Raw genomic sequence first — 17299 nt, 5'->3', positions numbered from 1 at the left:
TCTTCATCCACTGAAGAAATTTAAAAGTGTCCAGGGCTATGATCACTAAGTTCCTTCAGGTAGGCTCTGTATCTTGAGTATGTGAGCCTAGTATCTCATGTGTAGTAAGGACCCAGCAAATGTATACTGACTGAATGCATGAGTAGATTACCACCAGGCCTGTTCTTATGAAGTACTCAGTAAAATATTGGCACGAGTCTAGCCAGAAGCTGTGGTGATTTCAGTGGGATGTATCAGGAGTCACAACATGGGCTGGAAGCAAATGGACTGAGAATTCTAATCCCTTTGCTCCCTTTATAAAGAATCATTCACCTCCAAGTCCCAGTTTCCTTTTTTGGATAGGAGGAAGTTTCCTTTTCTGTGCTCTCTTCTGACAGGTAAAAAGATTACCTGCCTCCTTGGAATGCTGAGGGCAGTTACCTAGCCATGAAGAGAAGGAGCGTGAACACCTGAAAAATAGGTTCCAGAAGTATGCACACATGACTATTATAACTGAAGAGATTGTTTTTTGAAATAACAGCTTCTCCCAGAATTCAGTTATTATGAGGGACGGTGTGTTTCTTGCCATGGGACTAGACTAGAGATCAGAGAAGTAAGAAATAACTCCTACCTCTGAAGAAAAAGTGGGTCTAACACCCTTGCAAGAGCAACCAACTGCTAAAATCTACCACCCAGAGTTTCACAATTATCAAGAGATTCTGTGAGGGATTAAAAAAGCTTCTGGCTGCAGTATATGGATGGGCTTTAAAAATATAACACACTGGGGAATAATAAGGCAAGGTGGAGTGAGACAATGGACTCAGAAGATCTTACAAGTGACACAGAAATTTCATGTTAATCATTGTTTCATAAGATGCACATGCTATAAATAAGCAGTCACAGGGCACTATAGACGAGCAATGGCAAATTCTTGACATGGCTCCCAAATTGGGCTCTAATAAGAGACTTGGGTGGGCATCAACTGGAATGAGTTACAGAGCTAAATTACTTATTCTGCAAGCCTGTGGTCTAGTCTTGTGATGAGGAGGACCAGAATTAAGCCAGCAAATGTGTAAAGACAAAGAATCATGGGGAAATATATGGTAGATTCATAACTCAGCTGGCCACCTGGGCCTTACTTTCTATGAGACAGAGTTTTTCCATAACGCTTAGTACCAGAGAGTCCCCAAAGCCCTTCCTCTATACCATCTGGGGTATATGTGGTGTCCATCAAAACTCATTCATATATATTTTATAGTTATCCATATGGTTATGGTACAAAAGTCTAAAAAGAAAATGTGTAGAATATTTTCAACTTCTCCTCTGGGTATTGCAAGGGTGAGTGATCTACAAGATCATCAGAAAAAAAGTATCCTCTTGTAGCATTCCTAGATTTGTTTATTTTTCTCCTGTTTAGTGAAAAATGCTCAAGACCTAGATGCCACCAGATCAGGTATTCTAGGCAAGCAAGGGGAACAAACTTTGACTGGCCAACTCAGAAGAATGTTTAAAATTAGATAATCTAGAGAGTTGCTAAGATACCAGGAGACCAGAAAGAGCAAAATTTACTATGCAGATTTGTAAGCACAGGAGCAAGAGTCAACAAACTACAATTCACAAGCCAAATCCAATGTGCTGCTTGTCTTTGTGTGGCTCAAGAACTGAGAATGATTTTTACATTTTAAATGGTTGGAAAAAATAAAAAAATAGTATTTAAAAGCATGTGAAAATTAAATGAAATATAAATTTCAGTGCCCATAAAGTTTTACTGTAGTACAGTCATACCCATTAGTTTTGTCTAGGTTTGCTTTCATGCTACAAAGGCAGAGTTGAATAGTACAGTCAGAGACCATATAGGCCACAAAGTCTAAAATATTTACTATCTGGCCCTTTATAGAAAAAAGTTTGCTGGCCCCTAATCTAAAGTCTGGCTATGATATTTAAGAAAACCAGAGACAGAGAAAAGATAATAGGAGCTTTGTGAAAAAATCTGTAGGACTCGTGCAATCAGGATCAGTCAACTTCTTGGCCAAAGATACCTGATTAAGGCTCTGTTGAAGTTGCAAGTAGATCCTCCTAGCAGAGTTAACTTGCCCCTGGGAAATGTTCCTCGGAAAGTCAGGGAGTGAAGGGGACACTGATATGCACCAAAAACTCTCTGCAAGACTCCAAACAAGAAGTAACATTCAATTCCACATGAGTTGAGGTGGGAAAGAGTAGATTTAAAGGACAGAAAGAGTTCAATGAGGGTTCACTTACATTTCTTTCCTCACAAAAACCTGGGGCTAGAGAAAGAATCAAAGCCATACTTATATAAAATTTGCCAAGGATACTAAATTGGGACATATTGTAAACATCAGTGAGGATGGTGTAATTCTTTGAGTTCAGAATGTAAACTACAGTTTCAATTTTATGATGTGTACCAAACAGTGCTTCATGTGTACAAAACAAATGGATGTACAATCTCCAATGTTTTACTAGAAAATGTCTGAAAAATAGTAAATTCTTGAGCACATAATGCACATGATGAATTAATTAACCCTCTTTGAAACATGATGAGGTAGAGATGAGGATTCATATCCTGATTTTCCAGATGAGAAAATGGAAAAGAAAGGAAGTTATCCAGCCATGGTCATAATGCCGGGAGAAGAGGGAATGTCAGTCCTGACTTTTAACCCAGCCCATCCACAGTGCACTCTCTCAGCTGGCTCTATTCCCCTCTGAAGATTGATTTTTTTAAGAGAATGGGAGCTAGGATTCACCATCTTCTAGGAAGGCAACACCAAACATGCATACAGGTATAAATGCATGTGTGTTTGCTGAAATAACAATGATGGTGTTTGGAACTTGCAGAATTGTCACAAAAAGTCTAAGCTGAAAAGGCATTTTAAAAGTATCTAGTTTAACTCCCTTATTTTACAGACAGGGAAAACTGAGGTCCAAAGGGGGAAAAATTCTTATCCAATGTCACACAACTAAACCCCCTCTGAGCCCCTACCCTGCTCATGGATATCACCTTCCTTTGACTTCCTGGTCTTTTTGATAGCATCTAACATGCCTTCCCCTTTTACCTCCCCACTCATCTCACCCACCCACCACTAACTGATTCTCTACATGCCTGTTTCAAACCCACAGACCATCCACTCAAATGCGCTTACACACACACACATACACAAACACATTATTTCACTAAGTTTCCATCAAGCAGATTTTAGTGGTTTTTACCCCCTTGACCTATTACCATTATTTTTTAATCTCAAAATATTCAGATCCTTCCCTGACTAGCCTCACCATCACCCCAAACTCCCAGCATTACTGACAACGAGAAAATGTGGGGCTCTCTTCTCTTCTTCTTCCTCCTCAACAGGAAAACCTGGCTAGATTACAATCGACTCTGTGCTGAGCCTTGCACCAATGACAGCATTAAAGCTTCATGGTTTATGAACTACCAAAGCTAGAAATGGATTTCTGTCTGACATGCCAGGCTTTTAAGTCTTGTACCTGTGCCCAGTCCAGAGATTTCTGAAACCATGAATAAAGTGGTAATCAACACTCTGAATACTCCATCTGAGCTTACTGACAACGACAGACAAATGAGGAAGAAAAGATTTGTGCTCCCACTCCCTCCAAGACAGGTGGAATTCCAAGTTTCAACAAGGAAGATTCACAATCACCTTCAGAAAGGCCATTTGGGCAATAAAGACGCATTGTAAAAAAAAAAAAAATCAATAAATGTTCTCTGCAGGTAATAAGACAGCCCCTTGTCTTCAAATAGAGATAATAATGGCAGTAAACTCCAGCTACCAAGCTTTACAGATGGGAGGTGAAAGAACACACCAATAATTGTTTTTTGCTTTGTTTCATGTTTTTTCTTAAACCACATTCTCCTGTCCCTCAAAGGGCTCAGGACTGGAACCTGTGGTTCACATTCCAAAGGAACCAATGGGCTCCATAGTTTTGCAATGAATCCACTGGAGATTTTAATATTTCAAGCAGTTAAGAGCATTTGGCTCCGTGAGTTCATAGAGTCTCATTTTCTCAAATAAAATATCACCAAGTTTCCCTAACAAGTGATTCTAGGGACTGAAGAATTTTGAGACCTTGCTGGATTTCCAAGTGCTCAGTAATATGAGTGATTACCCCTCCCCCCAGCTTCCTTGTTCTCAAATAGTCCAAGATCCACATAATAGCAGAGCTCCTCCCAGGCAGCCCTGCCAGCTGCCCTTCTGCCTGCCTCCCTCCTTCAGCCCTAACTTCCTCAGAAAGCTCCCATGTGGAATAGTTATGACAGAAAAATCTTCCCTTTCACAATATGGTTGATCATTCCCACTGTTTTCGAAAAGCAACAATATCACGACCCAGGTTTGTAAAACCCAAAGGCAGCATCAAATACAATCTAATCTATCTGACTATTGAATTTGCTTTTTGCTTGCTTTCTTGAACTCTTTTCCCATATAATATGGCTGCTATTACTGTGGTGCCTGGGCTTACTGACACATTAGCTCTAGATGGGTGCTATGGTTCATTCTCTGCTCTATAGATAGGGCCTACCTGATGACAGGGTATGGGGAAGAGACAGGTTCTCACTGGAGAAGGTGGGGTGATCTGAAGTGTTTGGAGCTACTCCTCATTTCCTTTTCTGACAGCCATTCTTTTGTGAGTACTCTTAAGAAAGGAAGACACTGCTCTCTGTCTCTTTCCAAACTGCCTACGCCTAGGCACTGGTGCCCTGGACTTCATACTGTCCAGTGTAAGCAGTAGTAATGCGCCACTCAAGGCTATGGGTGGAACATGCAGCATATTTTCATTAATACTAAATGCTAGCTGTCTCCTTGTTGCCTGGGGGACTGGAAGAAAACAAAATAGCTTTCCATTTTATAGGTATTCCTGCCATCTGGCTAAAATGGTGAAAAGGTAATCATCATTCCAATTGGCTATCAATAGGGAGGCCAGTTAAAGGGCACACACTTTCTACCTTTTCTCTAGATGCCAAGAACTCTATGGTGCTTCTGCTGTCCTCTGGTGGGTGTCATCATATTCCTGCTGAAAGGTGTGGCCTATATACCTGCCACTTTCAAGACTGTCCTCAGGGATTGTAGCCTTTATATAAGGAAAAGCTGTCTGTTTTGATTCTGAATTGGAACTCAAAACTTCTAGGCCAGTGAGAAGGAAGAAAAAGGCCTTGGCAGAATGTACTTCCTTTGTGGAAAATGGAGGCAGAAGTAAATAGTGGTGTTTAGCAACTGGGTCTGCTCCCAGAGCAGAGTATCTCTGTCTAGAAACTGTTCATCAGTGTCCCTTTGAGAAGAAAGCCCTTAGTACAGGATGTGGAATGAAGTGGATGGGTAGGAGGCTTAAGCCCAGGGATATTGGGAAGGAAGGAGGCACTAGTATATATAGGAGGTATGGAAGTGTGAGTTCCTCCTGTAAGATGCAGCCTGAGCACCTCTGGGGGCTAAGCAGACATTAATTGTTTTAAGTTAAATAATATTAAGGAGCCAGGGTTTGAGCCCACTTAGCCAAATATAAGATGCAACTTAGCTTATGGTTCTGGACCAATGGACAGGGACTGAGGACAACTCTCTGGAGAGAATAAAAATGTTTCATCACTTTGGGTCCTTATCTACCTAGGAGCTATTAATGCAAAGAGGCCCCAAGGATGCAGCAGCAGGAGGGAGCAGGTGCATAGACTGATGGTCTGCTGAACAGTGAGAACACTTCCTTTCTGGGGCCGAGGCCAGAAAGCCTTCACGAAGGAACAGTTTCGTATTCACCACAGAGAACAGGCTGGGGATTCGGTTGGGGTTTCTCCACTTCTAACCTCTCTAATAAGGACAATTTTTTCCCTCACTAGGCAGGAGAATGGAACACAAGCAAGGAGGAAATTAAATCTTTTCAAATCATTAATTTTTCTTTCATTCCTAGGACCCACCAAGCTCCAAGCACCAGCTGGGACCACCTTCATTGCCTACATTGCCTATACTACCAAGGCTGCCAAAGCCAGGGGACCAGCAAGTATGAAAACTGACTTTTTTTTTAAGGCTCTTAGGTTCTTTGAACCAGCCCTGCCAGTTACCTTGTCTCAGAGATGATAAAATCCTGGGTCCTGATAGACTGGTGTCTCTTTTTAGAAGATAAAGTAGAAAGGGAAACAGAAGTTAGTGTCCAAGACCCTTTACCTTCAGCGGCTCTTTTAAAGAAGACTTTGCAGCTTCCACAAGTGAGAGCTCCATAGTGACAGCCAGAAGCTTCATCCCCACAAATTAGGCAGGTCTTCTGGGGTGGAAAGTAATAGTCGATGGGCAGAACATGGTCCTTGGTAGTCTCCAAACTGAAAAGACCCAAGAGGAACAATGCAACACATGTCAGTACTTGACAGAAACAGGAGGGTAGAAGTCTGAAGTCTTCAGCAGTAAAGTGCACATGTAAAATATTATTTATTGCTTAACTGAGTCAGGGCGAAGCTGAATTTTCCTTGGACTTCTCCTAGGGATTATGTATGTAGGGTTTCCTGTCATGTGGACAGAGCCCTTTTGAATCCTGTGAAAGGATGTGAGAAGTTCTCTGGAATCAGCCAATCTCATGGGCTATGTCTACATGAGGGAAGGATGAAGGCAGAAACCTGAGGTTAAGGTCTTTAACTTAAGTTGGTGGTCAGGAAACAATTTCAGAGTAACTAAAGGGTATGTACTCAGCCCTAAGACCTTACCTTATCCAAAGGGAGACCTATGGAAAAACCAGACTAAGCATCAAAGCACTTTGATGTGCTTTGCTCTAGTTCTCTGAGCCTCACTCTCATCTGTAAGTAGGAATAATTATCACCCATCTTACCGAGCTACTTGTGTGAGTGGAGGTATGAATTAAACAAAAGTATAAAAAGCTCTTGAAATGAATACAGAAGTGAGGGATCATGATTAGTATTATCATACCAGTCTTCTTTGGTCTTTTTTCCATTCCCTCACTTTCTTTAGGAGTCTATCTAAATCACATGTAAATCCCCCACCCACATTCTGTAACATAAAGTAGCAGAATCCCTATGCCAGATTTTATTGTGAAATGATGCACAATGATGCTGGAAACCTTTCAGGCAACCATCTCAACACTTAGCCATTAGAATACTCAGGTTCCTTGGGCTAGGATGGAGCTTCACAGGTCACCTAGTTTAACTGCCTATCTCCAAGAGGATCTGTGTCTGTGTCCTTCCAAGTGGACTGAAGGAGAGGGCCAGAAAGCCAATCCTAAAACCTTAATGGAAAGGTAGCTCTTAGTCTCCCATGGTAATTAATTCAAGTTTAAACAAATGGAACATGGTTCGTACTACCCAAAGGTCAATTTTTTCCTCTTCTATGTCCTATGTCTAATCATTAAACAAAACGTAATTAACTTCTTGGGTAAATCTGCCACAGATAGGTGACAACTGCATATTCTCTCATCCACAGGAATGCAGCCACCATTTTTATGAATACTTCTTTCTTACTAAGCAAAGAAAGGAAGGAAAATAAGCCTGTTCACTGTGTTGGGTGATTTCAACTCCTCAAAACAATTCTGTGAGACATTTTTTTCTCATTATTATATCAGATGAAGAAAGTCAGACTCAGAGAAGAAAAGCTCAAAACTATTTGACCTAAGCCCAGGACTCTCTAACTCCAAATCTAACACAATTTCCATTATCCTATTGTCTTCTCAGTACTCACCTTCACTTTCTACCCATGACTCTTTGGTTATACTCAGCACAGTCATCAGAATCCCAAAAGAGAATGAAAGGTTATCCTCCTCTCAATGCTCAGTGAGCAGCCCTGGCAGGGCAAGAGCAAAGAAGGCTTTCACTCAGGCTACACTTGACAAACACTTTATCTCTAAGACACAAATATTAGCTTTTATTCACATCCCAAGTACAACAGAAAGCACTCAGAAAGTTTTGCTCATATGCAAACCCAGCAGCTGATTATGGCGGCCTATCTCTTCTCCCCATAATCCTTCCCTTTCCTACCTTAACTGGAAAGCCAGCAGGAGTCTGTCCACCAGACCAAGACTAGGAGGGCCACAGGTTCCACAGGAAAAGAGCTCACTTTCCATAAACAAATGGGAGAAAAGCTAAGAATGTCATTCCTTTGGCTAAAAATGTCATTCCCTTGGGTAAAAATTGTGCCCCCATCCTCATTCATGAAACAAAGAGAAGACGCAGAGGCTTTTTGCTATTGTTTCTTTGTTTGTTTTAAAGTGTCTTAATCTTCTTCTTACATTTTATGACTTCTGTAACTAATACAGTTAAAATCTAAAGGACATGTATTAAGGCACTTTATGTGCCAAGCTATTTCATATATATCATCTCATTTAATCTTTATAACAACCCTGCCAGGTAGTTCTGTATCATCCCTATATTGTAGGAGAGGAAGCTGATGCTCAGGAAAATTAAGTAAACTTGTTCAAGATCACTCCTATAGTAAGTGGAAATGCCAGGTTACCATCTGAGGTAAGTCTGACTACAAAGTGTGGATTTGTTACCAATGGCTAACCATATTATGAGACTGAAGGTCTAGATTAGATAAGTTGATTCAACTCAACTCCTAGCACCTGGCCCTATGGACCAGGTACAGGGATAAGTGCTGGGGATATAGTGATGATCAAGATATTATCCTTGCCTCTAAGCAACTTGCTATTTAGTAGAGAAGAAAGACAGGAAGCAAAGAACTGTAAAATAACATAGTAGATGATATAATAAAGTAGAGTGCATATTGCTACAAATGAGAAAGTACCTCAAAGACAGAAATGCATTTTGAAAGGTATAAAGGTATATATGTGTATATATGAATGAAATGATGATGGTAATGACAGTAATTATTATTATATGATTGAAGAGTAAATATTAGATAAACAAAATGAGAACCTGCATAAAGTAAATAAGTGGTCTTTTTGGAAAGATCCTTTAAAAATAGAAATTTTCATCCATACTAAAATTTAAAATACAACACAAATTATTTAAAAGAATCTAATTAATCAAATTTATAATCAATACTTAAAGACTGAAGAAAGTCATCATTTTATTTATTAGATATGAATTTAATAAAATACACCTCACACAAAAATAGCTATAAAGGAGGTGGAAGAGTAGGAGAAATAATGAAGGCAATTTTAGAATTTGAATTTTTCCTAATTACAACCCACTTTGGCTAGAGGCCTGAGATATTTCCTGACCTTACCAGGCCAGTCTCTGCCTACCTCCTCCCTCCTCTCTCTGGCAAAATGATTTGGACAGGATTCCCACTGACCCTGGCCTAGTGTGAACAAAGGGCACATTGCAGTGACTCATGGACTGATTGATCTTCTAGCACTGGAAATGAGAATTACAACTGCAGTCCCTCTCCCAGGTTTGTATTCTAGAGAAACTTGTGCACATTTGTACCAGGAAGCATATGCAGAAATGGACATACCAGCTTTGTTTATAGAAGCAGAAATGATAAACATCCACTGAGAGGAGAAAGGATAAATAAATTATATCATACTCATTCAATAAAGTACAATTCAGCAATGACAAGGAACAGAATATATCTAAAAATAGGCGAATCTCACAAGCTAACGTTGCATAAAAGACAATTCATAATAGCATACATACAATATGATTCCATTACATAGAGTTTGAAAAGAAGCAAAAGTAAACAATATGTAATTTGGGAATATATATATGAAAAGACATAAAAATGCCAGGGAGTGATAAACCCCAAATATAGGACAGTGGTTATCCCTGAGGGGAGGCTGTGGGGTAATGATATAAGGAAGGAAGATACAAACTGATTTATGCATTAATTTAAAAATATTTATTAAGCACCTGCTACACATCTGGCACCATTCTAGGTCCTGGGATTAGTTAAACTAGTGAACAAATAATAATGTTAATGTTCTCATTCCTTAATCAGGGCTCATGAGTGTTTGTTTTATTATTATGCTGTATAAGTAACTTGCATGTTACATGTATTTTGTATGGCTATAACAGGACACAATAAAAAAAATTAAAAGAAAAACCTCAGGAGTTTCTAACATCTCCCTACATAAAATTCTAACTGCAATCACGGCAGAGGTTTGCTCTGAGAATAAGTAAGTGCAGAATTTGAATGCAACATTGTGTTTTTTACCACCTCCCCTGTGTTATGTGCTCACTTATTATCCCAGTGCTGGGCATTCAGTTTTATGAAGTCTGAAGCAAAAGCCCTGCCACATAGCATGGAAGTTTTCCAAACAAGAACATGACTTGCTATTCTCCAATGGTTTCACAACTAATTAAATGAAAGTGGTTTACTAGAAGCTATAGGCTTACAAACGCCAGCTCAACCATGAGTAAGTTGGGTTCAGAAACCCTTGGCACCCAGCTGTAATCTCAGTCTCTCTCTCTCTCTCTCTCTCCCCTGATCTCTCTCTATCTCCCTCTCTTTCTCTGTCTTTCTTTCTCTGTTTCTCTGTCTCTCATACTTGAGGATACTTTAGATCCCTTAAGGGGTCTGGCTAATTTAAGCAAGTCCCTCAGTAATTGTGGAACCAGGATGAAATGTAAAAGTCACAGACCAGTTTTCCCTGTTTGGGAGAGAATGTAAACTCAGCAGGGCTTTTGAGCCAGCCAGACCTGGGTTAATATCTTGTCTCCACCACTGAACCTTGGGCCCAGTAATTAGGCTCTCTGAGATCAGCTTGCCTCATCTGGAGAGTGAGGATATTTTCTACCCTTGAGAGCTTTTGTGAGAACTACATTGAATAACAAATGTTAAGTCCTTCCCTCTATGCTGCCACATGGTAGCTGCATTATAAGTCTAGAATGTCATTACCTTTTGTCTTACCATAAAAAAGGGAAATGTCTTATAGTCTTAAAATAAAAAAGACCATCTTTCTTGGCTATACAGTATTCTTAGGGAAAGGTAAATATAGGTGGAGAGAGAAGGAAAAAAGGCTAGATGTGTAAAAGTATAACATTTTTGTACATACCTCTGTACTTTTCAAACAAGAAGGGATTTAGGAAACCACCAAACATCTTTACAGAGCATCATATTTTTCCTGATGTTGAGTAATTAAAAAATATTTTTATTAATCACATTGTGGAACATAATGAAGACTTTAAATGAATTTTTAAGATAAAAATCAAAGAGTTCAAAGTTATTTTCTCCTCATAGATCACTTGTGCCTACTTCTTTGGGGGTATAAAGGATATTTCAGTAGAAAAATTGGCAAAGTAATGATATAAGACTTGTAGCTACGTTTCCCCTGACAGCCTGAGATTCTAAATTTGATAACTGTCTGTCCAAGAAGACAATCATGTTTTCTTTTAAAAGTATTACCCGAGCTTATGTCATATCTCTCCAATTCTCTTTAATGATGCCCTTTGTTGAAGTGGGAAGGTATACAGGTACAACATCTGGTTTTCATGGTCATATCTGCCACTTTCTAACAGAATGACCTTGAACAAGTCATTTTGCTTAAATTTCTTCACATGCAAAGTGCATAAAGAAATATAGAACTCATAAGACTGCTATGAAGATTCAGTGAGATGCTGGAGGTAAAGCAGCTCACACCATTGCTGAGAAGTAAGTTGGGATTTTGAGAGAGATGACTTTGAATCCATGGAAAGTATTACCATCTTAACAATACTAAATCTTCTCACATCAGGACTCAACTCCACACACCAGCTAGTCAGCACCAGCACCAGACTCTTGGGGTCACAGAGGCAGCTGCACGAGGGCCCAGCCCTCCACATCCACAGACCAGCACCAGCCCTGGGACCCAACAGGATCTGAAGCCAGCTATACCAGGGCCAAGCCCTGCCCACCAGGGGGCTGGCATCAGCCCCAGGAACCCTTGAGCCACACAGCCAGCTGAGTCAAGACACAGCCCCACCCACCATCAAGCCACTGCACAAGGGAGGGCCTGGCAGCCAGCCAGGCTGGGAACCAACACCACCTACCAGCATTCCTACAGTAGTCAGCCCTGCCACAAAAGAAGGGCACATGCATGCACAAGGGGGCACCTTCAGAGCATATATCTCTGGTGAACAGAGGGCAGTGTGCTGCTGGGCCTCAGAGAACATCCTCTATATAACGTCACTTCTCCGAGACTGTGAAATGTAACTGATCTGCCTAATAAGTAGAAATAAAAACAGAAAATAGGCAAAATGAGGAGACAGAGGACTATATTCCAAACAAAGGAACAGGACAATACCTCAGAAAATGAAGTAAATGAAATGGAGATATGCAATATATCCAATAAAGAGTTCAAGTTAATGATCATAAGGGTGCTCAATGAACTTGGGAGAAGAGTGGATGAACAGAATTTTAACAAGGAGATAGAAAGTATAAGAACCAAACAGAGCTGAAGAATACAATAATTGAAATAAATAATACACAAAAGACCCCGAATAGCCAAAGCAATCTTGAGAACGAAAGAAGGAACTGGAGGAATCAGGCTCCCAGACTTCAGACTATACTACAAAGCTACAGTTATCAAGACGGTATGGTACTGGCACAAAAACAGAAAGATAGATCAATGGAACAGGATAGAAAGCCCAGAGATAAACCCACACACATATGGTCACCTTATCTTTGACAAAGGAGGCAGAAATGTACAGTGGAGAAAGGACAGCCTATTCAATAAGTGGTGCTGGGAAAACTGGACAGCTACATGTAAAAGTATGAAATTAGATCACTCCCTAACACCATACACAAAAATAAGCTCAAAATGGATTAAAGACCTAAATGTAAGGCCAGAAACTATCAAACTCTTAGAGGAAAACATAGGCAGAACACTCTATGACATAAATCACAGCAAGGTCCTTTTTGACCCACCTCCTAGAGAAATGGAAATAAAAACAAGAGTAAACAAATGGGACCTAATGAAACTTAAAAGTTTTTGCGCAGCAAAGGAAACCATAAAGAAGACCAAAAGACAACCCTCAGAATGGGAGAAAATATTTGCAAATGAAGCAACTGACAAAGGATTAATCTCCAAAATTTATAAGCAGCTCATGCAGCTTAATAACAAAAAAACAAACAACCCAATCCAAAAATGGGTAGAAGACCTAAATAGACATTTCTCCAAAGAAGATATACAGAGTGCCAACAAACACATGAAAGAATGCTCAACATCACTAATCATGAGAGAAATGCAAATCAAAACTACAATGAGATATCATCTCACACCAGTCAGAATGGCCATCATCAAAAAATCTAGAAACAATAAATGCTGGAGAGGGTGTGGAGAAAAGGGAACCCTCTTACACTGTTGGTGGGAATGTAAATTGATACAGCCACTGTGGAGAACAGTATGGAGGTTCCTTAAAAAGCTACAAATAGAACTACCATATGACCCAGCAATCCCACTACTGGGCATATACCCTGAGAAAACCATAATTCAAAAAGAGTCATGTACCAAAATGTTCATTGCAGCTCTATTTACAATAGCCCAGAGATGGAAACAACCTAAGTGTCCATCATTGGATGAATGGATAAAGAAGATGTGGCACATATATACAATGGAATATTACTCAGCCATAAAAAGAGATGAAATTGAGCTATTTGTAATGAGGTGGATAGACCTAGAGTCTGTCATACAGAGTGAAGTAAGTCAGAAAGAGAGAGACAAATACCGTATGCTAACACATATATATGGAATTAAAAAAAATGTCATGAAAAACCTAGGGGTGAAACAGGAATAAAGACACAGACTTACTAGAGAATGGACTTGAGGCTATGGGGAGGGGGAAGGGTAAACGGTGACAAAGCGATAAAGAGGCATGGACATATATACACTACCAAACGTAAGGTAGATAGCTAGTGGGAAGCAGCCGCATAGCACAGAGAGATCAGCTCGGTGCTTTGTGACCGCCTGGAGGGGTGGGATAGGGAGGGTGGGAGGGAGGGAAACGCAAGCCGGAAGAGATATGGGAATATATGTATATATGTAACTGATTCATTTTGTTGTGAAGCTGAAACTAACATACCATTGTAAAGCAATTATACTCCAATAAAGATGTTAAAAAAAATAATACACTAGAAGGAATCAACCGTAGATAAGGTGATACAGAGGAATGGATCAGCAAACTGGAATACAGAGTAGTGGAAATCACCCAGGCTGAAGAGAAAAAAATAATTTAAATGAGAACAATTTAAGAGACATATGGAACAACATCAAGTGTACTACCATTCACATTATAGGGATCCCAGAAGGAGAAGACAGAGGGAAAGGGGCAGATAACTTATTTGAAGAAATAATACCTGAGAACTTCCCTAACCAGGGAAAAGAAACATACATCAAGGTCCAGAAAGCACAAAGAGTCACAAACAAGATGAACTCAAAAAGGTCTACACCAAGACAGACAAATAAAATGGCAATAGTTAAAGAGAATCTTAAAAGCAGCAAGAGAAATAAGCAATTAGAAAGACTAACAAGACTATCAGCTCACTTTTCAGCAGGAAATTTGCAGGGCAGAAGGGAATGGCAAGATATATTAAAAGTGATGAAAGGAAAAAACATACAACAAAGAATATTCTCCCCAACAAGGTTATCATTCAGATTTAAAGGAGAGATAAAAAGTTTCACTAACAAAAAGAAGTGAAAAGAGTTTACTACCACTAAATCCACACTGCAAGAAAAGACCATTACTAGAAATATGAAAAGTATGTGATAAAAGATTTCATTGGTAAAGGCAAAGATACAGTGAAGGTAATAGATTAACCATATATAAAACTGGTATCAAGGTTAAAAGACAAAAGTATTAAAATCATCTATATCTATCCACTATAGGTAAAGAATACACAAAACAAAAAGATGTAAAATATGATATCAAAAACATCAAATGTTTGGGGGGGTGATAAAAATGTAGGGTTGTTAGAATGCATTCAAACTTAAGAGATGATCAACATCAAATCGTTATCATTATATATATATATATATATATATATATATATATAAAACATAAGATACACATGCAAAAAAGAGAAATTCAAACATAACACTAAAGAAAGTCATCAAATCAAAAAGGATGAGAGGGGCTTCCCTGGTGGCGCAGTGGTTGAGAGTCTGCCTGCTGATGCAGGGGACACGGGTTCGTGCCCTGGTCTGGGAAGATCCCACATGCCGTGGAGCAGATGGGCCCATGAGCCATGGCCACTGAGTCTGCGCGTCTGGAGCCTGTGCTCCGCAATGGGAGAGGCCATAGCAGTGAGAGGCCCACACACCGCAAAAAAAAAAAAAAAAAAAAAAAAAAAAGGGAAGAGAGAGGAAGAAGAAGAAAAAAAGTGCAAAACCCACCAAAAAACAATTAACTAAAGGGCAATAAGTAAATAATTACTTTAAATGTAAATGGATTACATGCTCCAGTCAAACGATATAGAGAGAATGAATGCATTAAAAAAATAAGACCCATATATATGCTGCCTACAGTAGACTCACTTCAGATTGAAAGACACACACAGACTGGAAGTGAAGGGACAGAAAAAGGTATTCCATGCAACTGAAATGAAAAGAAAGCTAAAGTACCAATACTTTTATCAAACAAAATAGATATTAAAAAAATATAATGAGAGATGACTAAGAACATTAAATAATGATAAAGGGATTAATTGAACAATAAAATATAACAATAGTAAATATATATGCACCCAATATAAGAGCACCTAAATACATAAAGCAAATATTAACAAACATAAAGGGAAACACTGACAGTCACACAATAATAGTAGAGGGCTTTGACACCCCATGTATATCAATGAAAATATCATCCAGACAGAAAATCAGTAAGGAAACACAGGCCTGAAAATACTCATTAGATAAGATAGACTTAATAGATCTATATAGAACATTTCATCCAAAAGCAGTAGAATACACTTTCTTTTTAAGGGCACATGAAACATTCTCCAGGATAGATCACATGCTAGGCCAGAAAACAAGCTCAATAAATTATGAAGACTGAAATCATATCAAGAATCTTTTCTGACCACAACAGAATGAGGCTAGAAATCAACAAGAAAAAAAAAAAAAACACTGGAAAAAACACAAACACATGCAGGCTAAAAATATGCTACTAAACAAACAAAGGGTCACTGAAGAAATCAAAGAGGAAATAAAAAATACCTGAAGAAAGATGAAAACACAATGATCCAAGATCAACAGGATACAGCAAAAGTATTTTGTAGAGGAATTTTTATAGTGATAGAGATAGAAACCTACCTCACAAAAACAAGAAAAATATCAAATAAACAACCAAAACTTATACCTAAAAGTCCTAGAAAAGGAAGAACAAACAAAACCCAAAATTAATAGAAGGAAATAAATAATAAAGAACAGAACAGAAATAAATAAAATAGAGATAAAAAGACAATAGAAAATATCAATGAAATAAAGAAATGGCTCTTTGAAAAGATAAATAAATTTGATAAACCTTTAGGCAGACTCATCAAAAAAGAAGTAGAGAGGACTCACATAAATAAAATCAGAAGTGAAAGGAAAGATACAACTGACACAACAGAAATACAAAGTATAATAAAAGATTACTATGTATAGTTATACAAAAATAAAATGGACAACCTAGAAAAAATGGATAGGTTCCTAGAAACATATAATCTCCCAAGACTGAATAATGAAGAAATAGAAAATATGAAGAGACCAATTAACAATAATAAAGTTGAATCGGTAATACAAAAATCCTAACAAAGAAAACTCCAGGACCAGACGGCTTCACAGGTTAATTCTTCAAAACAGTTGAAGAAGATTTAACATCTATCCTTCTGAAACTATTCAAAAAACAAAATGAGGAGCAAGGAATGCTTCCAAACTCATCATATGAGGCCAGCATCACCTGGATACCAAAACCATACAAAGATATCACAAAAGAAGAAAATTACCTGCCAATATCACTGATGAACATAAATGGAAGAATACTCGATAATATATTAGCAAACAAAATTCAACAATACATCAAAAGGATCATACACAATAATTAAGTGAGGGAGTTCCCTCCCTGGTGGTCCAGTGGTTAGGACTCCATGCTCTCACTGACGAGGGCTCGGGTTTGATCCCTGGTCAGGGAACCAAAATCCCACAAGCTGTGTGGCATGGCCAAAAAAAAAAAAAAAATCAAGTGAGATTTATCCCAGGATACAGGATGGTTTGGTATCTGCAAATCAATCATTGTGATACACCACTTCAGAAACTGAAGGAAAAAAAAATCATATGCTACTCTCAATAGATGTAGAGAGAGCATTTGACCAAATTCAACAACAATTTATGATTAAAAAAGTGGATCTAGAGGGAACATACCTCAACATAATAAAGGCCATATATGACA

The 17299-nt window shown here is 38.7% G+C and overlaps 1 protein-coding gene across 2 annotated transcripts in view; it reads right to left on the bottom strand.

Moving 5' to 3' along the window:
- Positions 1-17299, bottom strand: part of AR (androgen receptor) — a gene marked incomplete at both ends in the record, with an annotated part of 166016 nt that overhangs the window by 68309 nt on the left and 80408 nt on the right. For both annotated transcript variants that reach the window (XM_082864784.1, XM_082864785.1), the window contains one exon: positions 6159-6310. In XM_082864784.1, coding sequence (XP_082720910.1) covers positions 6159-6310 — 152 coding nt within the window. The remainder of the gene's footprint in view (positions 1-6158; positions 6311-17299) is intronic.

Source organism: Leucopleurus acutus, assembly GCF_964270905.1.
Source record: "Leucopleurus acutus genome assembly, chromosome: X".
Lineage (NCBI taxonomy): Eukaryota > Metazoa > Chordata > Mammalia > Artiodactyla > Delphinidae > Leucopleurus > Leucopleurus acutus.
This window is presented reverse-complemented; position numbering and strand designations above follow the sequence as displayed.